The following is a 26406-nucleotide window of genomic DNA, read 5'->3' on the forward strand; positions in this document are numbered from 1 at the left end:
ACTCTTGTAAGGCTGACCTTCTCCTGCTGCCCCTGCTTCCTGCAGACTTGATTTAAGAGTCTTCCCCGACTCTTCGTTTTTTCCCCTGTGGACATGGGGAGGGAAGCAGCTGGCTGGAGATTCATGATGCTAGCTAGCTGTGGTCCAGGAGCCTCTGTGCTTTACTGCTGGGGCATGTGTGGACATCACCTCCCGGGCCACCTCTCCTCCAGCGGGCTGGCTGGAGAGCCCAGGGGCACCCACCCTTCACCACCCGCACTCGCACCCCAGGAGATTCAGATCGAGGCTGCTGGGAAGGAGGGAGGAAGCATCTGGTGATCCAGGGACACTTTCTCCTTTCAGGCTGAGCATCCTGATCTTCAGAAGTCTAAGAGGTAGCCTGATCTATGGGATAAAGACAGGGAAATGTCGGTTTGGAAAGAGATTCAGGAAGTCTAGGCAGGAGAGAACACCAGACACTAGATCACTGGAGGCCGGTGGAGGTCGTTGTAACTTGGCAGAGAAGAAGGGTGATCTTCCACTGGGGAACTAGAGAGCGAGGTACACGAGGGCATGGCACCAGCAGAGGCACAGGGCTCTGGGTGGACACGTGGATGACAGGCAAAGCCAGTCCAGAACAAGAAGGGAGGTTGGGTATGTTCTTTGTTCCCTAGGTCATCTCGGGCCCAGATAAGACTTTCCATCTGAGCATCAGTGCATATTACAGAGATGCTACACTCTTCTTCCTTTCTCACACCAGCCATGTGTCCCCCGGCGCCCATCCTGGCTGGCACTCAGTTGTGGATTGGAAGATGCTCCCATTACTATTTCAGAGAACGTGGGGGCGTGTTCCAACTTCAGGAGGTGCTGCCACAAAGGGCAGGAGCCCTTCTGCTCGCTCAGCCTTGCCCTTCCCCACCTGCTAGGCAGCCCTCGGGTGGAACAAAGCCCTCCTGGATGGGATGAAGGCCTCAATTCGGCTCACTGAGGCCGCACTGAATCTGCAGGGGGCTGCTCTGCACATGGTGGGGGCGGAATGAACGAAAGTCCCGCCTTTTGTAGCCGGGCTACCCGTGATCAGAGGGCCTGGCACCTGTGTTGGATATCCATCTCCCTGCATCTCCAGCTCCCAGCTCCCCTCCAGGGCTTTCCTGAGGTAGGGGGCAAGGCAGGATGCTGCACCCTGGAACACAGCAGGGGCTGAGAACCAGGAGCGGCAAGGCTGCTCTGTGACATCATGTCCCAGGTGAGCAGTGTGGCCCATACCTGGGGCGCAAGAAGCAGGAAGGGAACCCCCATCAGTATCATCAGTCAAGGGCCATGATGATGAGAGAGAATGGCTCAGGGCATTTCCCTTTAGGCTGGCTCGTGAGGAGGCTCTGAGAGGGCTCAGTCTCCGAGCTTCACCTTGTGTGTGAGTGCTCAGTTGCTAAGTTGTGTCCAACTCTTCGTGACCCTATGAACTGTAGCCTGCTAGGCTCCTCTGTCCATGGGATCTCCAGGCAAGAACACTGGAGTGGACTGCCATTTCCTTCTTCAGGGGATCTTCCTGACCCAGGGATCAAGCCCACATCTCCTGCAGTTCCTGCACTGGCAGGTGGGTTCTTTATGGCTTTGCCACCCGGAAGCCCCTGTGGTATTTCATCTTAGCACTTTCAAAGACTATACCTCAAAAAAAAAAAAAAAACCAAAGACTATACCTCTGTTCCTCATCATAGCATCAGCTAAATTGGGAGTGACCATTTTGCAGATTCAGGCTAACCTGAGCCAGGGTTCTCAACTTTGACTTCACAGATGGGCTTTAGCATCTGTAAATCTGCTGAAGCAGGGTGTAAAATCCAGAAATAATTTCTTTGAGTGGAGGATGGGTCAGCTCTCATCATGCTCCCAAAGGGACCCAACAGAGAAATTCACGGCCAGGAGTCCTGTTGAAGGTCCTCCCATAGGGCCTGCAGAAGCTCCCCCGGAGCTCTGGAGGCCAGGGGTGGGGAGTTTCTTACACTCCCTGGGGTCTTGTGGTCAGAGGTTCTCAGCCACAGTCCAGGAGGGCAAGGCTGAAGGGACATATGCTTAGCCAGTATGATCTTTCCCACCCATTCCTTCCAAACCATTGATTGCAACATCTGTAAACAAAGAAAGGAAATAGACCACAGGAAAAGCAGGGTTTGGGCGGGGAGGTCAGGGTGGCTTGGAGCTCCAGATCAGAAGAAACACTTCCATGAGGTCGCCATGTGTATTCTTAGAGAAGAAACCATTCCTTGGAGATCAAGCCTATGTCACAGGGAGCGCCCTACCGTGTGATGTCTGGGTGGAGCACCATATATGGGGCGGAGACGCAATTACCTTCTACTTATAGATCCAAAGGGCAGCACTTCCACCATGTATTCTCGGAAGGAAATCAGGCACCCATACGTCAGGGCTTTAATTTTACTCTCTAACTCCCTCCCTGCAGAAGACCTCCATGCTTCTATATAAAGACCCAAACTTCTTTGGCTAAAGAGGGCTTTCAGGACATACCAAGAGTAATTGCAGTTGACCTTTGAACAACGCAGAGGTTAGGGGCACTGACCTCCACACAGTTGAAACTCCAAGAACTGTTATCTCAGCTTCAGAAACAAAGGAGCTCAGAAATGACTCATCCAAGGGCAGGAAACTGAAACTGCTTGGATAGAATCGGGACACTTCAGCCCTAATTCTTTTGATTCCATGTATTGTGATCTCTAATCGAACACAAACTTTTCCCCACACTAAGTTAATTTAAAAGCTATAAAATGAAAATGTGTAGAGGTACTACGTTAATTGGAAAAGAAAAATCCAAGTACAAAGGGACCCAGGCATTTCAAATCTGTGTTGTTCAAGGGTCAACTACATAAAGGAATATCAGCACCCCCGAGTTCTATCATAGTCCTTTTTTTTTTTTTTTTTGATATGGACCATTTTTGACCAGATTATTAAATCTGTTACAATAATGCTTCTCTTTTATGTTTTGGTTTTCTGGCCATAAGGCATGTAGGGTCTTAGCTCCCTGACCAGGGACTGAACCTGCAACCCCCTGCATTGGAAGGTGAAGTCTTCACCACTGGGCCACCAGGGAAGTTCAAATTGTCCTTTCTTTTGAAATGGATTGAACAACTCTATCCCTAAACAGGTTCAAATGTGACTAGGCCATAAATTACGACATGAAAAAGCAGCCCTACAGATTTGTGATGAAGACTAGGGGAAAGACAGGAAAGGGTTAGTCGCTTAGTCATGTCTGATTCTTTGCAACCCCATGGACTGCAACCCACCAGGCTCCTCTGTGCATGGGACTCTCCAGACAAGAATACTGGAGTAGGTGGCCACTCCAGTCTCCAGGCGATCTTCCCGACCCAGAATAGAACCCAGGTCTCCTGCATCACAGGCTGATTTTTTTACTGTCTGAGCTGCCAGGGAAGCCCTTCTGAAGACTGGGGGAGGTACCAGGAAGGGCACATACTGGGAGTCAGGCAGGCCCCAGTCAGGACCCTCATTCCCCAACTTCATCCTGGACAAGTCATGTGAATGCAGAGCCACGGTTTCCTGATTCAGAAAAAGGAGGGTACCCTGCCTGGTACCTTTTTCTACCAACTTTAGTTCTTGTGTCCCTAATAATGATCATCACACTTCAGAGCTGGAAGGATACCTAGAGGTCAGCCAGACTGGGGCCTCTCAGACTGATGGCACACAGTCCTTTGGGTACCTGTTAACATGCAGATTCTTAAGCAATTGTCAGTCTCCCATGGGCCCTGGATTTGACACTGACTGCAGATGCCGCCAGCCCTCTCGGGGACCTGATGCAAAACTCTTGTAGGGCTGGGATTTTGAGCACGGGGACCGTGCCCTCCCTCCGGGCCCAAGTCTGTGGTCCTTCGGGGAAGGGGTGGGAAGGTGGCTGCCGTGTTGAATGGCAGGGGCCTCCCTCTGTTCATTTTCAAAACTGCTCACTCTGTTCCCTCTACCCGCCCAGCTCAGGTCTGAGCAGCAAAATGAGAGCCAGCGGCAACAGACAGAGGGCTCTGGATTAGGGTGGGAATCAAGCAAAGGAACAAAAAGAAGGAGGTTGGGGAGCACAGGGAGATGAACAGCAAGGCTTCTGTTGGTCCAGCTTGGGCCGGCTCTGGGGCTGTGCTCTGCTCTCGCCCAGGAATTTATAACTGGGAACAGAGCCACAGACTGAGGGTGGGAAGGGACAGCAGAGGTCCCAGCTGATGTGGCCCAGATGGCCTGACATCACACAGCTGGTGAGAGGCATGGCTGGGTCGAGAGACCACATCTCATGACTCCTGGTCCTAGAACTTGTGCCTCCACACTCACCATCTTCCTAGAGATCTTCAACATGTACAGCATACTAGTATTTAAAACAACCCACATGCCACAAGTAGAGAGACTGCATGCCGCAACTAGAGAAGCCTGGGCACCACAACACAGTCCCAATACAGCTAAAAATAAAGTAGAACAGACTAGAATAAAATATATTTCTACATGAACTCAGCATCCAACACCTGCAGCACCCCAAGCTCCCTGCAGAGCATGAATTTGCTGAGAACACACCTGAAACCATTGACTGAAGGTCAATGGAGGGGCGCTGGGTTCTCAAAATGAAGTTTGTTTCTGAACGCTAGAGGTGTCAGGGGCAAGAAAGAGAGCAGGCTTGGAGAGGGTGAGGTGGGCCAGGGCCTCTGGGAGGGGAGAACGCTGTCTGCAAATGTAAAGGAGCCCTCCAGCTAGAGGGAGCCCTGCCCCCAGGACCATGTGGCCTTTCGGCTGTGTCTAAGTGGCCCTGTGACATCTGGGGCCCGTGGGTTGACGGGCTGGGGCGGGGAGGGATGGCTCACCTGTGGCAGTCATGCCAGATCCAGGCGTGGCGCCCGTTCTTGGGTCGGAAGTCGGACTGGCCGTTGTTGTGGATCTGGGAGGAGAAGCGCAGGAGCCGCCGGTAGCCCGTCGTGGGGTTGGTCTGGGCGGCCGAGGCCGAGAGGCAGTTCTCCTCCATGGCGCACTGCAGCATGAACATGGGCCGGTCCTCCAGGTACGTGGTCTGCTGCACGATCTCTGCGTTGAGCACCAGGTCAGGGGCAGCTGGGAGCAGCGCAGACACAGGCTTCAGACAGGCCAGAGACTCCACGCCCCTTCCCGCCTAGCTTTCCTCTGATTCCTGAGCAGTGACTGGCCTGCATCCCTGCCAAGCATCTGGAACTGGCTCTCGTGGTCTCTCCTATCCGGGTCAGGGATTACTACCCTCAAGTCTTTCCCCCTTCTCTGAGAGCCCTGCTAGACACCTCTGCGGATCTCAGTGTGCGCATGCATGCTTAGTGGTTCAGTCGTGTGCGACTCTTTCTCATGTTTGCAAAATGTTGAACTACCCAGTAGTTCAATCTGGGTAATGGGTCCATGAGGCTTCATTATATTAATATTATTCTATCACCTTTAGAATAATCTCCTGGAGTAACAGGCAAATTTGGCCTTGGAGTACAGAATGAAGCAGAGCAAAGGCTAATAGAGTTTTGCCAAGAGAAGGCACTGGTCATAGCAAATACCCTCTTCCAACAACGTAAGAGAAGACTCTACACATGGACATCACCAGATGGTCAACACCGAAATCAGATTGATTATATTTTTTGCAGCCAAAGATGGAGAAGCTCTATACAGTCAGCAAAAACAAGACCAGGAGGTGACTGTGGCTCAGATCATGAACTGCTTATTGCCAAATCCAGACTTAAATTGAAGAAAGTAGGGAAAACCACTAGACCATTCAGGTATGACCTAAATCAAATCCCTAACGATTACACAGTGGAAGTGAGAAATAGATTTAAGGGACTAGATCTGATAGGCAGAGTGCCTGATGAACTAGGACAGAGGTTCGTGACATTGTACAAGAGACAGGGAGCAAGACCATCCCCAAGAAAAAGAAATGCAAAAAAGCAAACTGGCTGTCTGAGGAGGCCTTACAAATAGCTGTGAAAAGAAGCGAAGCCAAAAGCAAAGGAGAAAAGGAAAGATATACCCATTTCAATGCAGAGTTCCAAAGAATAGCAAGGAGAAATAAGAACGCCTTCTTCAGTGATCAGTGCAAAGAAATAGATGGGAAAGACTAGAGATCTCTTTAAGAAAATTAGAGATACTAAGGGAACATTTCATGCAAAGATGGGCTCGATAAAGGACAGAAATGGTATGGACCTAACAGAAGCAGAAGGTACTAAGAAGAGGTGGCAAGAATACACAGAAAAACTGTACAAAAGAGATCTTCATGACCCAGATAATCACAACGGTGTGATCACTCCGCTAGAGCCAGACATCCTAGAATGTGAAGTCAAGTGGGCCTTAGAAAGCATCACTATGAACAAAGCTAGTGGAGGTGATGGAATTCCAGTGGAGCTGTTTCAAATCCTGAAGATGATGCTGTGAAAGTGCTGCACTCAATATTCCAGCAAATTTGGAAAACTCAGCAGTGACCACAGGACTGGAAAAGGTCAGTGCAATCCCAAGGAAAGGCAATGCCAAAGAATGCTCAAACTACCACACAATTGCACTCATCTCACACGTGAGCAAAGTAATACTCAAAATTCTCCAACAATACATGAACCATGAACTCCCTGATGTTCAAGCTGGTTTTAGAAAAGGCAGAGGAACCAAAGATCAAATTGCCAACATCCGCTGGATCATCAAAAAAGCAAGAGAGTTCCAGAAAAACATCAACTTCTGCTTTATTGACTATGGCAAAGGCTTTGACTGTGTGGATCACAATAAACTGTGGAAAATTCTTCAAGAGATGGGAATACCAGACCATCTAACCTGCCTCTTGAGAAATCTGTGTGCAGGTCAGGAAGCCACAGTTAGAACTGGACATGGAGCAACAGACTGGTTCCAAATAGGAAAAGGAGTACATCAAGGCTGTATATTGTCACCCTACTTATTTAACTCATATGCAGAGTACATCATGAGAAACGCTGGGCTGGAAAAAGCACAAGTTGGAATCAAGATTGCCAGGAGAAATATCAATAACCTCAGATATGCAGATGACACCACCCTTATGACAGAAAGGGAACAAGAACTAAAGAGCCTCTTGATGAAAATGAAACAGGAGAGTGAAAAAGCTGGCTTAAAGCCAACATTCAGAAAACAAAGATCATGGCATCCGGTCCCATCACTTCATGGCAAATAGATGAGGAAACAGTGGAAACAGTGGCTGACTTCATTTTTTTGGACTCCAAAATCACTGCAGATGGTGACTGCAGCCATGAAATAAAAGGGCACTCACTTCTTGGAAGAAAAGTTATGACCAACCTAGATAGCATATTCAAAAGCAGAGACATTACTTTGCCAACAAAGGTCCATCTAGTCAAGGCTATGGTTTTTCCAGTAGTCATGTATGGGTGTGAGAGTTGGACTATAAAGAAAGCTGAGCGCCGAAGAACTGACGCTTTTGAACTGTGCTGTTGGAGAAGACTCCTGAGAGACCCTTGGACTGCAAGGAGATCCAACTAGTCATCCTAAAGGAAATCAGTCCTGGGTGTTCATTGGAAGGACTGATGTTAAAGCTGAAACTTCAATACTTTGGCCACCTGATGCGAAGAGCTGACTCATTTGAAAATACCTTGATGCTGGGAAAGATTGAAGGCAAGAGAAGAAGGGGACGAGAGAGGATGAAATGGTTGGATGGCATCACCAACTCAATGGACTTGAATTTTAGTAAACTTCGGGAGTCGGTAATGGACAGGGAGGCCTGGCATGCTGCAGTCCATGGGGTAGCAAAGAGTTGGACATGACTGAGCGACTGCACTGATCTGAACTGAATCTCCTTCAGAGTGGCTTGAGAGTTTCCATAATAAAAAGCAGACAATAACAATGAATAGGAGCTTCCCTCGTAGCTCAGATAAAGAATCTGCCTGCAATGCAGACCTGGGTTCAATCCCTGGGTTGTGAAGATCCCCTGGAGAAGGGAATGGCAACCCACTGCATTATTCTTGCCTGCAGATTGCCACGGGCAGTGGAGCCTGGGGGGCTATAGTCCATGAGGTCGCAAAGAGTTGGACACAACAGTGACTAACACTTCTAACTTCTAACAGTGAAATCATGCTACCATAGAGAGAACACTCTTAATACTTTTGGTCTGATTCTTCTGGGAATTACAAATGTGTTTCCCACCATGTGTAATACTGTATGAAGATCTGTACTACATAAAATACTACTTATATTGTATTAGTCTGTTAATGCTGTCTCTCTTAAAACATATCTTGACATATTCAGTTGTTAATAAATATCCATTACAATATTTAATTTATAACCCTAACCTACATTTTATTTATTTTTAAACTAATTAATTAATATTACTTATTAACTTTTGATTGCACTGTATCTTTGTTGCTGTGTGGGGCTTTCTCTAGTTGCGGAGGGCGGGGTCTATTGCCTGGTTGCGGTTCTCAGGCTGCTCACTAAAGTGGCTTCTCCAGTTGCAGACAATGGGCTCTAGGCGAGAGGGCTTAGTTGTCTGGTGGCATGTGGGATCTTTCTGGAGCAGGGACTGAACCCATGTCCCCTGCATTGGCAGGCAGATTCTTAACCACTGGACCACAGTTAAAGATAAAGTGGCAATAAACATCCTGTAGTAAATCTCTGTGTGTAACTTTAATCATTTCTTCAGAATATATTTCTATAAATTGCTGAGGGGCAGGCTTCATGCTTCCAAGATTCTGATATATATCCGGTTCTACCAGTTTCCCCTTGCACTGTGGCTCCAAGTGAGAGTTTTCACCCAGTTACCTCTTTTAAAACAAGCTTGACTTATTCAATTAGCACAATGTACATAGCAGGTGTTAAAAAAAATAATCACCAGTGGTTACAATCTATGTTTACTAAACAGTTATAATAGAAGGATTAACTTCTTCACCAAAGGATTAATTGTGTCTCTCTTTAAAAGTGAGATTCTACTGAACATTTCTAGTATACCTCAATTCACAGGAATGTAGTATATGAATCATTTATGACAAGGGCCAGAGACTTCCCTGGTGGTCCAGTGGCTAACACCTTGCCTTCCGATGCAGGGGTTGTGGGTTCAATCCTTGGTTGAGGAACAAAGACCCAAAGACCCCACATGCCTCGCAGTCAAAAACAAAACAAAACAAAAAAACCATAAAACAAAAGCAATATTGTAACAAAATTAATAAAGGCTTAAAAAAATGATCTACATTAAAAAAAAAAATCTCAAAACAAGCAAACAAACCTTCAAACCTAAGACCCATCCATCTTTTATTTTCTGATGCTTGCAAATTTCTGAGGTGAGTGTCCTCTATGAGCTTTGCTTCCCTCATGTTCACCACTGCCTGGAGCAATTCTGCCCTGTCTGGGTCCCCTCCCTGGCTGTGCGTGGAGCCCAGTAGGTTTTCAGGATGCACAACTACTGGTGCTGAGTGTTGAGTGCACAGTTTAATGAGGGTTTTGTGGCCTCTTTTCATGATCTGTACACTAGTCAGTAAGCATCCCCAACTCTGTGCGACCCTATGCCCTGTAACCCACCAGGTTTCTCTGTCCATGGGATTTTCCAGGCAAGAATACTGGAGTGCGTTGCCATGCCCTTCTCCAGAGGATCTTCCCAATGCAAGGATCAAACCTGGGTCTCCTGCATTGCAGGCAGATTCTTTACTGTCTGAGCCACTAGGCAAGCAAAAAGTTACTAGAAGAATATGTTTTCTCTTTATGAATAAAATATGAAGCCAGGTAAGCGTTCCTGGCCCCAGAGGCTCTTGCTTCCCCTGCAGACTCTGACTGATGCCTTCAGCCCAGGCAGAGGGGTTCTTTGAGCAATAGCCCCATGAAGGTCATTTTTGGTCTGCCGTGAGCATGTGGAGGGCCCTGTTGATCTCATAATTCTTGGTCCTCATAATAAAAAATTCCCCTTTGATCTCAGTATCTAGGATAGTGAGCTTCTTTTGACTCATGGGTTTGTTTCTACCTCATGCATGGTGGTGGTGGTGGTTTAGTTGCTAAGTCATGTCTGACTCTTGCAATCCTATGGACTGTAGCCTGTCAGGCTCCTCTGTCCATGGGAATCTCCAAGCAAGAATACTGGAGAGGGTTGCCATTTCCTTCTCCAGGGGATCTTCCCGATCCAGGAATTGAACCCGGGTCTCCTGCACTGCAGGCAGATGATTTACCAACTGAGTTATGAGGGAAGCCCAGGCATACTGTGAATTATATTAAAGACCACATTTCTCTCTTTCCTTTGGCTGGTAGGAAGCTCGCTGTATAATGACAACAGTAAATGTATACGACTCTATGACAGTAAATGTATGTGCTGTGCTAGCCTAAGTTGTTTCAGCTGTGTTCAATTCTGTGTGACCCCACGGACTGCAGCCCACCAGGCTCCTCTGTCCATGGGATTCTTCTGGCAAGAATATTGGAGTGAAATGCCATGCCCTTGTCCATGGGATCTTCCCAGCCCAGGGATCGCACACGTCTTTTACATGTCCTGCATTGAAAGGCAGGTTTTTTTGTGTGTGTGTTTTTTTTAAATCACTAGCACCACCAGGGAAGCCCAATAAATGTATAGGTCTCTATAATATATAATTTGTTATTAATCTCTATCAGTTCCAGTTTGAGACAGTCTCATTCTGCCAATATGTACTTTAAAAAAATATATATATATATATATGATTTTTAAATATTGATTTATTTGGCTGTACCAGGTCTTAGTTGCAGCATGCAAATCTTCAGTTGCAGCATGTAGGACCTAGTTTCCTGACCAGGGATCAAATGCAGGATACTAGCATTGGGAGCACGGAGTCTTAGGCACTGGACCATCAGAGAAGTCTGCGTACTTTTTTCTAAACCTGGTTTTATCTTATGCTACCTTGAATTTTGTTTAGGTTTATATTCTCTTAGTTTCTTTTTTGATAAATGGTATATTAAAAATATAAATAAATTATTAAGCTGAGAGAAGACTCCCGATGAGGGTGAGACCACGTCTCTCTGCCTGGGGGTCTGGTAAGGGTGGTACTCTCACTTTTTCCTCTCAGAAAAGATGCAACAATAATAATGTCTCCCCAGAGAAGCTCACACTGGGGTTGAGAGTCCTGCCTTACAAGGGTTACGAAATGCTGAATGGGTCTAAAAGGGGGAGAAGCGACTGAGTTCGAGTCTAACCTCTCTAGTTCCGCATGATGGTAAATGACAGTGCACCGCTGTTTTTTAAGTGCTTGCGTGTGTCGTTGTCACATTGAATTTCCAGTCTCCAGGAAAAACAACAAAGACTGTGGATCATAGCCGTGAACTAACTTTGCCAAGATCAGCTAATAAACGGCAGGCAATGCCTGGTCTGGAGTCCTTTGGCCAGGCTCAGGGCCTCTCCCACCTCCCAGATCCACAAGGAAATCCTTTGATAAGGCAAGGGGGGTGGGATCCAGAGAATGACACACCCACAAGGCTGTCAGCCGGTCCTTTCAGCTTGGAAGGGAACCTGCTGAGATGGCCATTCTGAATTCTGGCCAGGGTGGGGATGGAGGTGGGCCTGGGGGCTCCCTTCTATACTGTCACGCTCTCTAGGATTCCCAGGGAGTCACTAGCAGGTTAAATCACCCTGTGTGTGTGACAACAAAAAATGATCTATGTCCTTTTTTTGTGTGTGACCATTCCATACAGCATGTGGATCTTAGTTTCCTGACCAGGGATTGAACCTATATCCTCTGTATTGGAAGCACAGCGTCTTAACCATTGGATCCCCAGGGAAGTCCCAGGAAATGATCTGTGGGGCCGGGCAGAAGGAAGGAAGCTGACCCACCAAGCAGTATGTGTTTCACTGCTAACCCAGAAGCCAGCTCCCAGGAGACCAAGTTCTTAGTCACTTAATTCTCCTAAGACCACTTAAATAATCTGCAGTGACCCTGCCTTTGAACCCAAGGCTTCCAGACTCCCAACTCCTCCTTCCAGCCTTCTCCACTGTTATCAGGCAAGATTCCAGGGTTGCCTATGGGGGTAGTTCCTCTCGCCCCTGACTCTTCTCACTTAGCAAGAATCCATCCCTGCTTTCCATTTTGCTCAGCTCATAGCAGAGACCCCAGGCAGGGGAATAACCAGTGAGACTCTGTGCCCCTCCTGGAGCCTGGCAGGACAGTCAGTTGTCTACGACCCCCAGGAGCTCTCACTTTCTGAGCAGGCGACTCCAGCCCCGTACCGCACCCCTCCCTCGGGGCAGGCCACGTCCTCCCCGTCGTGTCGGCAGTGTGCCAGGGACAGCTCTGTTCCTGAGCACTTCACACCACTCATGACCACCTTGTTGGCGTTGATATCTCCATGCCAGTACCAGGTCTCCTGCATGAACCAACAACAACAAACAGCCAGCACGTTACCTTGAATTGTTACTTTCCCACATTCTATCAAATTTCAGCCTCACCAAAACACCCAAGGCTTTATGATCCCATTTTTCAGATGGAGACAGCCAAGACACAGTCACTTACCCAAGTCATGCAGTTTGTTGGTGGCAGCACAAATGAGGCCCGCCCCCCACACTTGGATTCTGCCCCTCTCCCCTTTTGGAAAGCAACAGCAGCCATACTGCCTACTCCCTCCTCCTGAGCCCTGGGCAGACATTACTAATCTATCACAGCACTCTCCTGTAAGCCTGACTGTGCTCTCAGAATCCTTCTCAACACCGTGCTCCAGGGAGACACCACCAACTGATCAGGATTGGCAGGAGAGAAGAAATCTAGTCACATTTGTCAATAGGTCCATCTTCATACAGCTCATTGGTTCTGATTTTCTAGAGAACCTACACACCCCTCATCCTCTAGAGAGAAAACTGGGGCCTCAGGAAGGGATAAGGCCTGCAATCAGAGTACTGAGGTCAAGGGTAGGCCCATCTCACAGCTTCTGCTGTGAGAATCAGGTGTCTTAGGAAAGAGCTGACTAGGAACAAAAATAGCCGGACAGCTACTCTGTCGCAATCAGCACTGTTCTACACTCCATGGAGAACCAGCAAGTGCCTTGGCTGGTCATAAGCAGGATCAGCAGAAACATGATGTGGCTGTGTGAAGCCAGGCTTCCAGAGGGCCCCAGGTACCAGAGGCCTGCCCCTTCCTTCTGGATGGTTTGGGGAGTTGCCACAGGGCTGCCTGGATGAGTTCTCCCATGTTGCTACTAACAAACACCTTCCTCAAGCAGCCACCCAGGGCACAGGGGCTGAAGTCAGGGTTAGCAAAGTGAGATGGGGGTGCTCTGGACATTTTCCTGTTCTGGGAGAAGCGTAAGAAAGGTGTTTATAGAGCCTGGATACTGAGGACCTGGACTATTTGTTCCATGTTCACAGAGAGGCTGGGAAAGGTGGCAGGTCATTATGTAGCCAGCTGGGAGGGTGTCCAGTTGGGAAGTGACCTCCAGCCTCCTGGCTCCCACTCCTCTTGCCCCTGGCCTCTTTCTGACAATGTTACATCCCAGGATGGGGTCCAGAGGCCAGTGATTTTTTAATCCAAAGCACTGCCTGTCTTTCTTCTGTTCCTTTCTGATGGCGGGGTGGGGAGCTTAGCTACCTTTGGCTGAGTCCCTTCTGAGCTGGCGGCAGGAGGAGTGTGCAGCGGCTGTGAAAGGGTTCTGAAGCAGGGCTTGGGGAACTGCCAGCCAACCAAGGAGAGGATGCATGGATGTGGACACAGCGAGGAAGCATGTTGTGGGAAGAGGGGCCAGCAAGGGAGCGAGCTATGACAGGGGTCTCCACCCTCCTGGTACTGGTCCGAGACCTGTTAGGAACTGGGCCACTCAGCAGGAGGTGAGTGATGAGTGAGTAAGCAAAGCTTCATCTGCCTCTCCCCATTGCTCTCCATCACTCACATTACTGCCTGAAGCATCCACCCTGCCCCTACCCCATCTGTGGAAAAGCTGTCTTTCAGAAAACCAGTCTCTGATGCCAGAAAGGCTGGGGACCGCTGAACTAAGGCGTCTAGGGTGTTGGGTTGGGTGGTCTCCACATGCCCCCCGATAGGACTGAGTGGCTTCCCCCTACAAAGGCAGGTCGGACATCCCAGAATGAGCCCTGGCATGGTCAAGCCCAGTGCACAGAGCTGAGACCCGAAACCAGAGTCCAGTGACCCACGCAAGGACTCAGGGCTGCAGGGGGCAGAGCAGTGGAGGACAGGATGAGGTTTTTCCCCCAGTCCACGGCTCTCTACCTCCTGGGAGTCACAGAAGGTAGGGGCTGATGAGAGATGGGCAGGATTGGACTGGATGCAGGGTGGGGGGCGGGGCTTCTCACCTGGAAGGCATTGCTGGCAAACCCCAGGCCTAGCTGCCGGCAGACGACCATGGCCTCCACAATGCCCCAGTTCTCGCCGCACACCATGCCCCACACGAGGGACCCGTTCCTCTCCACCAGCACCTCCACTCGGCCCTCGTAGGGGTTTCGGCCCCCGTTCAGGCGCAGCTGTGGAGGGAAGGGAAGGCATGATCACTGGGAGGGGAAGGCAGGTTGATGCCCCACTACAGTACTTCCTTCCAGTCTCAATTTCCCCAAGGCAGGGGGTCCTGCCTGCAACACAGAACCCTGGCATCACTGAGAACCTGCTGTATGTGAGGCATCGTGCCCAGCATGGTCTTCTCCATTAGGTGTCCCTCCCCTGCCCTACTGTAGCCATCCGAGGACCCTAGATGCCAATACAGCCAGGCAGATCCACTGACCCCACTATAGACCCGCTGACCTCACAGTAGAATCTGCCTCCGCTGCCCATGAGCCCACCATGTGGGTGGGTCTCAGATCAGATACTTGGAAAGATGCAATAAGGAGCCTTAAAATGATAGAATCCCCCGATTCTTTCTGGGACCATTTTCTCCTCCTCACACCCTCTCCTGTACCCCGGTTCCAGCTCCTGATTGCATCTTTTCCCACAACGACCCCTGCTGTCCTTTCCAGAAGAACTCTTACCTGACAGTCCCACCTGGCACCTCGGAGACCCCAAATCTAACTAGTCCTCTTTTTCTCTCTACACCTAAACCTGTGCTCTACCTCCCCCTCATTCTCCATTTCAGTGGAAGGCACTACCACCTGCCCCAGGGGCAGCAAACTGTGTAGGGTGAATGCAGGGACCACAATATGTAAATAGTGGGGCACAGCTGTGTGCCCAAGAAACCATATTTACAAATATAGGCAGAGGGATGGATTTGGACTGCAAGAGATAGTTTGCTGATCCTGAGTCCATTCTGTTAGACAAGCCAGAAATCTAGGAGCGAGCATCAGCAGCACTCTCTTTCTTATCCCTTACATAAGGAGCTCCCAACCAAGCCCCCCCACCCCTGCCTGTTAGGAACTGGACTGCACAGCAGGAGATGAGCAGCGGGAGAGCAAGCGAAGCTTCACATCTATATTCGCTCCCCATCGCTCTCCCATCACCCCCAGATGGACCGTCTGTTTGCAGGAAAACAAGTTTAGGGCTCCCACTGATTCTGCATTATGGTGAAGTGTATAATTCATTATATATCACAAGCTAATAATAATGAAATAAAGTGTACAATAGAGGTAATACACTTGAACCATCCAGAAACCATCCTGGTTGGTGGAAAAAACTGTCTTCCATAAAACTGGTCCCTGGTGTCAAAAAGGTTGGGGACTGATGCCCTACATCCCATCAGAATCTTCCTCCATGGATTTTATCTCCCAAGTCCCTCCCACTCACGCTCCTCCCTCCACCTCCACCCTTACCCCTCTTCCCAGGCACCTTCACCTCTCGCCTGAAACAGCCCTCCTCACCTCCCTCCCATTGCCTTTCCTCTTGCCTTTACTGACCTATTCTCCATGCAGAAGCCAGAGTCACTTCTGAAAAACACCCGATCATGTTCCTCCCCTAGAACACGTCCATGGTTTCCCTTTGCTCCACTACTTCCCTCCTCACCCTCATCACACGTCTCTCTCCTCCCTGTTCTCCTACCTCCAGGCACGCGGCCTTCTTTCAGTTTCCATGGCGACCTAACTCTCCTGACCAAGTTACACAGTACGTCTCATTTCACACTGAAGTCTATTACATACAGAGGCCCCTTTGCTTTTGGCTGGTCCCACTCATCTTTCCAATTCTATACCCAGTGGCACTTCTCTCCAAAGGGGGTCAGTGCCCACTTACTCAGTCTCTCTCTACAACTCCTTCTTAGCATTCTTGGCAATTATAATTAAGCTAATTTATAATTTCACAATTTCCTGGCTGTCTCTCTGATGATATATAAGAGCCACAGAGCAGAGCTGTGTTGGCCTGGTTTACTGGAGGATCGGTAACTAAGACGGCACCTCTCAGATGTTAAGTACACGCCACAGTTCCTTTTGGAATGGATGAATACAACACCAGGCTTACAGAATGAAAGCACGGACCAACACATGAGCCCAAGCCCATAAAGGGAAGCAGGATAAGGTATTTGGATTAAGGACTGGAATTTGGGGGAAGGGCTCTGAAAATGCAGTCCTTAATCCACATACCTTATCCTGCTTCCCTTTATGGTTCTAACAATTCATCCTTTTGAGATAAGACCTAATACTCCAGGAATCTTCAACTGTTTGTTTGCCAGTCCTTAGCAACAGCACAACCCTTAAGTCACAGGTCTTAATTCTTATTGACTTGGGGGCTGGGAGGGTCACGGAGGTCAGCCGGCAAACAGACAAGCCGAGGGCAGTCCTGACCTTAGATCTATCTACCAGAGCTGAGCCAACGCATAAATGGCATATATGGTTCCTGTAAAGTGCTCAAACAGGGCCTGGCACTCAGTGAGTGCTGAGAAATCTCAGACATCATCACAGCAATGATCATCATTAGGGTGGGAGTCCCAGCAGAAAGCAACCTTTCTTCAGAGGACTTAGAAGAGGTCAGAGCAGGTAGGAAGAGGGCTGGCCCTCGGAAGACTGACATTTGTCTTCCCGAGTGCCTCTGTCTGGGCTGGAGGAAACCCCAGTCCAGGCGCTGGACTTTGGCTATGGATTGCACATCACCTGTGACTAACATATCTTTGTTGTTGTTGTTTAGTCACTCTTGTGACCCAATGGACTGTAGCCCGCCAGGCTCCTTTGTCCATGGGGTTTTCCAGGCAAGGAGAGCAGAGTGGGTTGCTGTTTCCTTCTCCAAGTGATCTTCCCAACCCAGGGATTGAACCCGCATCTGCTGCATTGGTAGGCGGATTCTTTACCGCTGAGCCGCCAGGGAAGCTGGATCTATATAAAAACAAATAAGCAGGCAGAGCCATGGAGAAAGTCCTAGAAAGGCCTGAGCCTCAGTGGGAGGCAAACCAGCCAGCTCCAACATCCACAGGAAGGCCAGCAGCCCTTGGGGAGGGTGTACCAATCCATTGGGTCACAAGAGTGACCTTCAATCCATCAGGATGTCTCCAAGTAACTTCAAGCCATCCTCTCTGCTCATTTGAGATCTAATGAACACCTGTATTTCATCCTTTATGTACTTACTGAACTCTGCCGGTAATGTTGGCACCTCCTCAGAAATGAAATGAACTGTGTGTAATTCACCAAATCCATTCATTCATCCAGTATTTATTTGGCTTTTATTATGTGACAGGAGCGGGTTTCCCAGGTAGCTCAGCGGTAAAGTATCCACCTGCAATTTGATCCCTGGGTTGGGAAGATCCCCTGGAGGAGAGAATGGCCACCCACTGCAGTATTCTTGCCTGGAGAATCCCATTGACAGAGGAGCCTGGCAGGTTACAGCTATGAGGTCGCAAAGAGTCAGACAGGACTGAACTGACTTAGCAGGCACGCGTGAGACAGGAGGAGTGCTAGGAAATTCACAGGCAAACTTTCAGAGGGCTTACCTTGTCCCCCACCCTATGTAAGCCCTTTATGGACATTTGGTCCTCACAGCATCCCTAGGAGGCAGGGGTACCATGTCATCCCCATTTCACGGATGAGGGGAGTCTCAGATGGAGTAAGCATCTCTTCCTTACCACACTAGACCACCTGCAAACCATCCACCTAAGCCCGCTTCTTCAAGGGTGCTTTTGTCCCAAAACAGCAATCGTTGAGCCAGAACGGAGGACCAAATTGGTGCCTTACAGTCAGGATAGAGAACTCCTCCTGCTGGGAGGTTGGGGTCCTGAACCTTGGGCCCCATGTTTTGAGGCCTTTATAGTAAGTCCCCTACATAGGAAGTAAATCCCCTTCAAGTTGCAGATTTTCAAGGATGCGAATATGCCCACGCATGCCAGCTGTTGCACTGTACTACTGTACTTTTCAAGGTACTGTATGTACTACAAGAGTAAAAATGTTTTCTTTATTTTTTGTTTGTTTTTTATGTATCATTTGAGTGAAAAGTATCATAAACCAATTACACTAGGGTACTAATAAATAGCCAATTACGCTAGCTGGGGTACCCAGGCTAAATTTGTTGGACTTACAAACAAATTGAACTTACAGACCCACTCTGGGAATAGAACTGGTTCGTATGTAGGGGACTTCCTGTATTGTCCATTGGAGTCAGACTGGGTCCTGAGGCCTAGGATACTAAAGCTTTAATCACAAAAGTGTTAGTCAGTTGTGTCTGACTCTTTGTGACCTCGTGGACTATAGCCTGACAGGCTCCTCTGTCCATGGAATTCTTCAGGCAAGAATACTGGAGTGGGTTGTCATTCCCTTCTCCATGAATCACTAAAGCATGTAATTTTGTGCCTTGTGAAAACCATCTCCAGTTGCCTCCAAGCATCTTTGGCAAGGAGTGGTGTGCCAGTCCCTCATACACACCCCCTCCCCACCCACCTGGTCTTCTGTGTCTCTGGACTCCTGGGCTGATTATGGCCTGGAGGACACTGTCCAGGACAAACGACAGCCGGGACTGTGATAGCGACCACAGGACTGACCTCTAGGCCACAGGCTGAGCCCTCTAATGGCTTGCATCCTGATTTAGGGAGTCTGGAGCCTTCCCTCTCTCTGGGAAGTCCAGATCCTCTCCCCTTCCCCTCCTCGTGGTTTCCTCGTCCCAGCACCAAGGCTGGTGGAGCCGCAGGCCTGCACAGAGGTGCATCCTGGGGCACCGGAAGCCGTGGGCAGGGACCCCTCCTGGGGGCTAGGTTAGCACTGAAGTTCAGAATGTCCTGATAGCTTAGGTGGTGAAGAGTCCACCTGCAATGCAGGAGACCTGGGTTCGATCCCTGGGTTGGGAAGATCCCCTGGAGTGCTCCAGTATTCTGGGCTGGAGAATTCCATGGACAGTCCATGGGGTCACAAAGAGTCAGACATGACTGAGCAACTTTCACTTCACTCAGAATGCCAGTGGGCGGTGCTGATGGATAATTGGGTTTATTATTATTTTTTATTTCGCTATGGACTGTACCCTGCCTTATTGATTGCACTGGGGTCAGCTAGCTCCCTCTGTTGCCCCTCTCCTAGGCACTTCCCCCCCAAAAAACAGACTTCATTTTGTTACCCTAAAGTTTGCAAAAATTAGGATTGGGGAGCCTGAAGAATTCCGAGCAGTGGGGCTCCCAAGTCTGAGTCTCAAAATGAAGATTTGAGTCTCATATGAGACTCACTTATACTGAGAATCAATATGAAGGCTCCTGTCTCTAGGACTCTCTTTGGGAGGATTCCTGTCCTTTGTCCCTCACTGTCTGTGCAGCCCAGGGTGTTCTTGCCCTAGGATCTAGAGCCAACAGGAATCTGAGAAGCTCTGGCTGAAGAATGTGGCTGCACACTGACTCTGGGGCAAGGAAAACATAAGGCTTTCAGTGGGAGCTGGGGCCTCTCCTTGAGACACTTCCTAAAGCTCCAAGCTGTGGCCATGCCTCCTAGGCTGAGCAGGCCTGGAACCACCTCTGTAACAGGGAGCAGGGTTTCATTGCCCCGGAAGAATCCAGGCACCTCAAGATGTACTGGGGGCCTTTTCTTGTTTCCTAGAGGAGACTGGGGGTTGCAAGAGAGGCTGGCCATGAAGTTCAAACTCAGCCCGATACATAGCTCTCCATTCCCAGGGCTCCCCTCCTGGGTGCCCCATTCCAAAAGTGGCCTGGCTTGAGGTTCCAATATCCATGGAACCCCAAGAGGTCTTGGGGTCAGCCAGGAGCCTCTGGCCCACATCCTCTCCACCTCATTACCCCTCAAGGATGCCAGAGGAGGCCCATCCTTCTCCAAATTTCTTAAAACAACCTCAGGCATTTCTTTTTTCCTATTCCTTTGGTTCTTGGTGGCAGTAGTATGCGGTTTGAAAGAAGGGAGTGATGTGCAGGAAACTGAATTTTTCTGAGCATGAATAGAGAAAACAAAACACCTACCTCCAGCCAGTGGGGCATGGCGAGACCGCCCTATATTTTGATAAGGTTGCAGTTCACCAGTCCCTCACCTGTTTTTGGAGGTGGCAGGTAGGAAGTGAGGTAACAGGACCCAGATGTTAACAGGCAAGCAAGCACTGGCACTGTCCAACTCACATTCCACACGTGGGCGTGGTCCTGCCATCCAGACAGGGCCAGGCCCACAGTTCAGAAGGGAATCGGAGGTCAGCAAGGCTGCCAGGGGACCCTGTGTGGACTAGCTCACCTGCTAAACCCACCTGCCGCCCCCAGAGCCTTCCCACCTTGGCATGTCTCCCCAGCAATAAAAGAAACACAGCTTGGCTGTGGCTGAATGGATGAAACCTCCCAGTTTCATGTCTGTGAGTTTTATTTATTAGTCACTCAATAAAAAGTCAATTTCTTAGAGAACTGGGGGTTGGAAGGGAAGCTAGGAATCACCTCTCTCACCTCCTTGTTTTCCAAGGAGGAAACTGAAACCTGAAAGAGATTAATTAAGGAATCAGCCAGTGAATGATAGTAATGAGCTGACTTGTGCGTGCATGCTTAGTTGCTCAGTTGTGTCCAACTCTTTGTGACCCCATGGACTGTAGCCTGCCAGGCTCCTCTGTCCACGGGATTCTCCAGGCAAGAATACTGGAGCAGGTTGCCATTTCTTCCTCCAGGGAATCTTCTTACCCAGGGATCGAATCTATGTCTCCTGCATTGGCAGACAGATTCTTTACCACTGCAGATCTTTTACCACCGGGGAAGAAAGCCCTTCCAGGGGATTGAAATGGCAAGATTCAGGCATAAAGCTTTACCACACCCCACCCTTGAGCACAGGGCTCACCTTCTAGGGCCTGAAGGGCCCCTGAAAGGATGAAGGTGTTTTGTGCTAGCAGTGTGGTGCCCCCACTGGCATGACTGGGCACACAGCCTGGCTCAGCTCCACCCACCATAAAGCCCTTGTGGAAAACCTCATTTTCTTTGGCCTAGGCCTTTCATTTGGGTTGAAAACCCCATTCTACCCAAGTCCAATCTGTGTGAAGTGAATGGTACCCCAGCACACAGGGACTCTTGGCACGTCAGCTTTTGGAGCTCTAGCATGGCTTTCTTGGAATGCTGCTCAGCAATTAGAGATGGCAAGCCTTTCCCACAGCTGTGGGGCTGTGGCACGCCCCTGCTCACTTACAAGCAAATGCTTGGCTCAGCGGAGAGCTGTCGAGTTCACATTTTTAGCCCCATGGGGCAATAAGCTGTTGTGGCTGACTAGTTCAGTAGTGCCTCTGACATGATGATGCCAAGGTCTAGAAGCAGTGTCAGAGCCTGGCTAGAGAGCCATCCTATACCCAAACGTGTCTGCATTTGCTCATTTTAAAAAATAAGCCCTCAGGAAGCTCTTCCAATGTGCCAGCCTGGTGACCAAATTCATGGTTTAGCACAAAGCATTAGATAGGATTTACTGGGCCTTTTTGGAGGATGGGCTAGACTTCCTAGCGAAATCTTGTTGGTTACCCCTGTAGGAAAACTCACCCATGTGAGGGTACATGATGCAGGTTTTTAGAGATCCTGTCTCAGGAAGGGAAGGGTGTATATCAGACATAATGCTGTCAAGGATTCCTTTCCTTTCCCTCTGGAAACCAAAGTACAGTCTTTAGTCTCCAAATACTGTCTACATTGTGCTTACATCTGTGTGCTTTACTGACCAACTGTGGTTCCCCTGGGTCTCTGGAAAGGGCCCTTGCCAAGGGGACCACAGGTGCTGCAGTCCTTGAATCCTTTGCAGGAAGCACTGAGTTGCAATCACACTGTATGTCAGCCAAAGAGTATGGTGGGGCACACAGAGGATCCCCAACATCTGGGGACAGTGGAGCTTATCCATGTGTCTTTTCATTTCGCACCTCCACCAAAGCCAGATGACAGCCACTGAAGGTGACAGCAATAGAGCCCAACAACTTTCTGAGCTCATCATCAAAGTACCTGTTGGCAAGTTTCAGCCTGAGACCATCTGGTCTACCCTTTCTGCGGATTCAATGACCAAAACACAACACAGTCCCCTCTGGGCATCCAGGCTCCTCACCTTTTTCTGGAAGCCCATGGCGGGGATGTTACATCTCACAGCAGCATCTTCCTCATGATTGCAGCCCTGAGACTCAGCATTGAACTTGCAGTCTATGATGGACTTCTCATTCCCCGTGCACTCGATTTCATTGAGGTGAATGGGTCCTATCCCTGGGAATGGAAGATGAACATGCACTATGAAACCTTCCACAAGAAAGTTTCTGCAATGGGAAAGGAAGTCCCAGACAGTAAGAACATGCCTCTCCCATCCTCAGAATGCTCCCAACTGCCTCCCACAATAGCTCAATGACCCAGGCCTCTTCTACCTGGAGAGAATGTTGTCTTGGGAGTCACTTCTCCCACAAGAACAAAGGTTGCTACTAATTTATGTGACCTTAACCAACTCACTCAGCCTCGCTGAATATTGGTTTTCTCACTGAAATAGAGGAGCTGGTCTAGAGGGCATTTAAGTTCCCTTCTCAACTTGTACACTCTGTGTATTGATGAATCTTAAAGGGGCAACTCTCACAGGGTAGTTGGACTCCCTGAAGGAAAGAGATGGCATTCTCAGATTGGATGATCTGAGTTACAGAAAGGAATTTTAAAAATAAAAATATGAACAAAGCATGAGGAAATCACAAAATTGCAATGGATAGTCCATTGTGTGGACTAATACCACCCCCAGGCCCTCAATAAAGAAAAGTGTCTGTCACTCAGTCATGTCTGACTCTGCAACCCCGTGGACTATAGCCCACCAGGTTCCTGGTTCCTTTGACCATGGAGTTCTCCAGGCAAGAATACTGGAGTGGGAAGCTGCTCCCTTCTCCAGGGATCTTCCCAAATCAGGGCTCGAACTCAGGTCTCCCACATTGCACGCAGATTTTTTACCATCTGAGCCACAAGGGATGAGGGAAGGATGTTAATATCTGGTCCAGGAGAACAAAAGAGCCTTGTGGGGAGGTCACCTGTTAATAGCTGTTACCCTCAGTGAAGGGACACAGCGGCCTGCAGGAGAATAAAGACCCAGCTCCTCCCCACCTCCAGTCTCCCCCAGTGTTCCCTGCTGGCCACATCCAAACCTGCCTTCCAGGGCCCTGAACCATGTGGACAAGGAGGAGCATGGAGCTGCAGGGGCAGACAGAAGACATCCCACAGTGACCCCTAATGCACATGTGGGAAGCTTTCCGTACAGGCACTGGGATGGCAAGGGGGAATTCCCCACTGCTGGGGAGAGGGAATTCCCCATTGCTGGGGAGAGGGAATTCCCAGTTTGTCAGTATTCAACTCAACTCACCTCACAAAACCACCTCTCCTCTGTGTAGCCCATAAAGATGGATCCAAGCCTAATTCTTCCTGGGAGCTCTGGGCTGCTTCGACCCCCACCTTGGACCTTGCCCTGCTCCGTGATCTCCTCTCTCTCTTGATCTTCACCATCATTCTCTGGTTTGGGTCTATCCTTCAGCACTCATCTGATCCCATAAAATCTCCCATCTTTATGACGACCCTCCCCTGACCCCATACTTCCTTCTGGCCTGTCACTTTCCTCCCCTTCAGAGTGAACTTGAAAGAGCCATCTGCTTTTGTTCTTTCTGCTTTCAGCAGGAGGACCTTTCCTAATCTGCTTCTCCACAGCATCTTCCTAACTCAGGAAGCAGCACCTCCATCCTCCTGGTTCTTGCCAGAACCCAGAGGCATCACCTCCTCCTCTTTTATCCACAGACAAGCAATCCATCATCGTGTCCTATTCACCCCCCTAAATTCACTGCCCCTCAGTGCTTTTCATTTCTGCCACTCATCTAACTCTGTCACCTCCCATTTGGACAAATGACATGGCTTCTAGTCTCCCTCCTGCTTGCTTATTCCAAAATATTCCCCACGCACAACCCAAGAGGCTTTTTAATGCATGTTTAATCATGTCACTCCCCTGTCTTAATCCCTGTAATAGTATCTCACTGCCGTTCAGGGTACAAGTAGTTCCCAAATGGTCCAAACAGGGACCAGACTCCACAAAGCGTCCCAGCTATGCTTGCTCCCCTCGCAGCTTGACCACATGTCTCTCCTTTGGCTATTCCCTCTGCCTGGACCCTCTTCCTCCTTCTCCTCAGCAGTGAACTCTTGCTCAACCCTCAGGGCTCAGGTCTGATGTCACTTCAATGGCACAACCTTTCTAAGCCTCATCTAAGCTGGGTCCCCTCAGGTCACCTCCACTGAGCACTCCACTTCAGGCTGTATTCTGGTGGCTCTCCATTCAATGTCTGTCTGATTCCACACTGGGCTGCAGGTCCCACAGGGCAGGCTTTACATCTATGTTCCTTGGGGATTACCAGCCAGAGACTAGCAAGTAGGAGGTGCTGCAAACAGTATCTGAATGGACACCCTTGACTTAAGTAAGCGCCTATTGATCGTCAGCCTCCGTACCAGTGTTGGGGACTCACAGAGGAATACAGCAGTCCCTGTCATGACAAGCTCACAGGATGTGCCTGGGGGATGTAGACACTTAGACAGACTTGTAACATAATGTGGTACATGATAAAGATGGAGGTAACTCTCTGCACTTTGGAGCCCCAAGTGGCTCTGGGTTCTGGGGACACCCGGGATCTAGACTCTAAGGCCAAAAATTAACTTCTAGGAGCAACCGTCTGTAATGGGTAAGAGCCAAGTTTCCATTTCCTTGGAAATTCATAAATGAAGAAGCTTCCAATTCCTTGGAATTTTATAAAATTTATAAAATCACATCAATCGGGACTTTCCTGATGTTCCAGTGGTTGAGAGTCTGTGCTTCCACTGCAGGACACATGGGTTCGATCTCTCGTCGGGGAACTAAGATTCCATATGGCACACAGTGCAGCTCCCCTCCCTCCAAAAAAACCCTAACAAACACATCAGTCACTATGGCGAGAAACACCCAAGGACTCAGAGCAGAAACGCTGTGCAAAATAGATTCCAAACAGAGACTAAAGCAAGCAGGGCCATGGCTCATGAACTAAGACGGGCTCAGAAACTGGCAGCAACCTAGGACTTGGATGTGCAGTTAGAGCAGAGGCTTGTTAGATGATTATGAGGATGATGGTGATGGCGGTGGTGATGATAATGGTGGTGATGGTGATGAAAATGGAGGCGATAGTGGTGATGATGATGGTGCTGGTGGTGATGGTGATGGTGGTGGTGGTGGTGATGATGGTGATGAGGATGGTGGTGATAATGGTGGTGATGAGAATGATGGTGGTGGTGATGATGGTGGTGATGATAATGATGGTGATGGTGATGGTGGTAGTGGTGGTGGTGGTGATGAGGATGGTGGTGGTGGTTGTGGTGATGGTGATGATGGTGGTAGATGGTACTAATATTTACTGAGCACTCACTATGTTTTGGATTCTGTCCTAAACACACTGTTTATATTAACTCATTTCATCACCCCAACAACTCAACAGAGTGGACCCTACTGGGGACCGAAGATAAAGTAACGGCCCAACAGAGGAACCAGGACTCAAACCAGGCAGTCTGACGCACAGCATGATTTTGCTCAGTTTCTTAAGTTCTTTCAGGAGAGTCAGGGGAGGAAATCCTTTGCTGGAAAGAGCGGCAGATTGCTCTGGAGAGAGCTGAGCCGTTGAAGTGCCTATATTCTCCATCATCTAGGGGTGCTCCCTCTGCCTCCTCCCTCCTGGAACACCTCCTGCTTTCTGCCCATCTAAGTAGATGTCTGCCTTCAGGGAGCACTGTGAGTCCTTTCTCCTGTGTGGCTCAGCTTGAACAGCCTCGCTCTCATCTGCAGCACTTATTTTTTACATCTTTCTCTCTTGCTTACAAGGCAGTAAGCTGCAGCTTCAGCCTTAGAGTAGATTCAGCCTGCGTCTCCTTGGGAAGTGACAGGACCTTTCTGAACTCCACTTTCCCCATCTGTAAAAGGCAATAACAATGTCTCTCTTGCAGGACTGGGCTTTTGAATATTGAATGAAACCAACTGTGTCAAGTTACCAGGAACTCAATAAATGATAAGAATTACTGGGTTGGTCAAAAAGTTCATTCGAGTTTTTCCTAATATTATCAGGATAATTTCTTATATATCATCATCTATTTGTTAGTGTAAAATACCTTTGGTGCTATTTCTTATTTCATCCATTT

General features: G+C 49.0%; 1 protein-coding gene across 1 annotated transcript in view; it reads right to left on the minus strand.

Moving 5' to 3' along the window:
* Nucleotides 1-26406, minus strand: part of LOXL2 (lysyl oxidase like 2) — a 114536-nt gene that overhangs the window by 10448 nt on the left and 77682 nt on the right. The window contains exons 7-10 of the mRNA XM_052644744.1: nt 22301-22452; nt 14234-14401; nt 12135-12300; nt 4833-5076 (exon numbers count right to left, since the gene is read on the minus strand). Coding sequence (XP_052500704.1) covers nt 4833-5076; nt 12135-12300; nt 14234-14401; nt 22301-22452 — 730 coding nt within the window. The remainder of the gene's footprint in view (nt 1-4832; nt 5077-12134; nt 12301-14233; nt 14402-22300; nt 22453-26406) is intronic.

This window comes from Budorcas taxicolor, chromosome 8 (genome assembly GCF_023091745.1).
Source record: "Budorcas taxicolor isolate Tak-1 chromosome 8, Takin1.1, whole genome shotgun sequence".
Taxonomy (NCBI): domain Eukaryota; kingdom Metazoa; phylum Chordata; class Mammalia; order Artiodactyla; family Bovidae; genus Budorcas; species Budorcas taxicolor.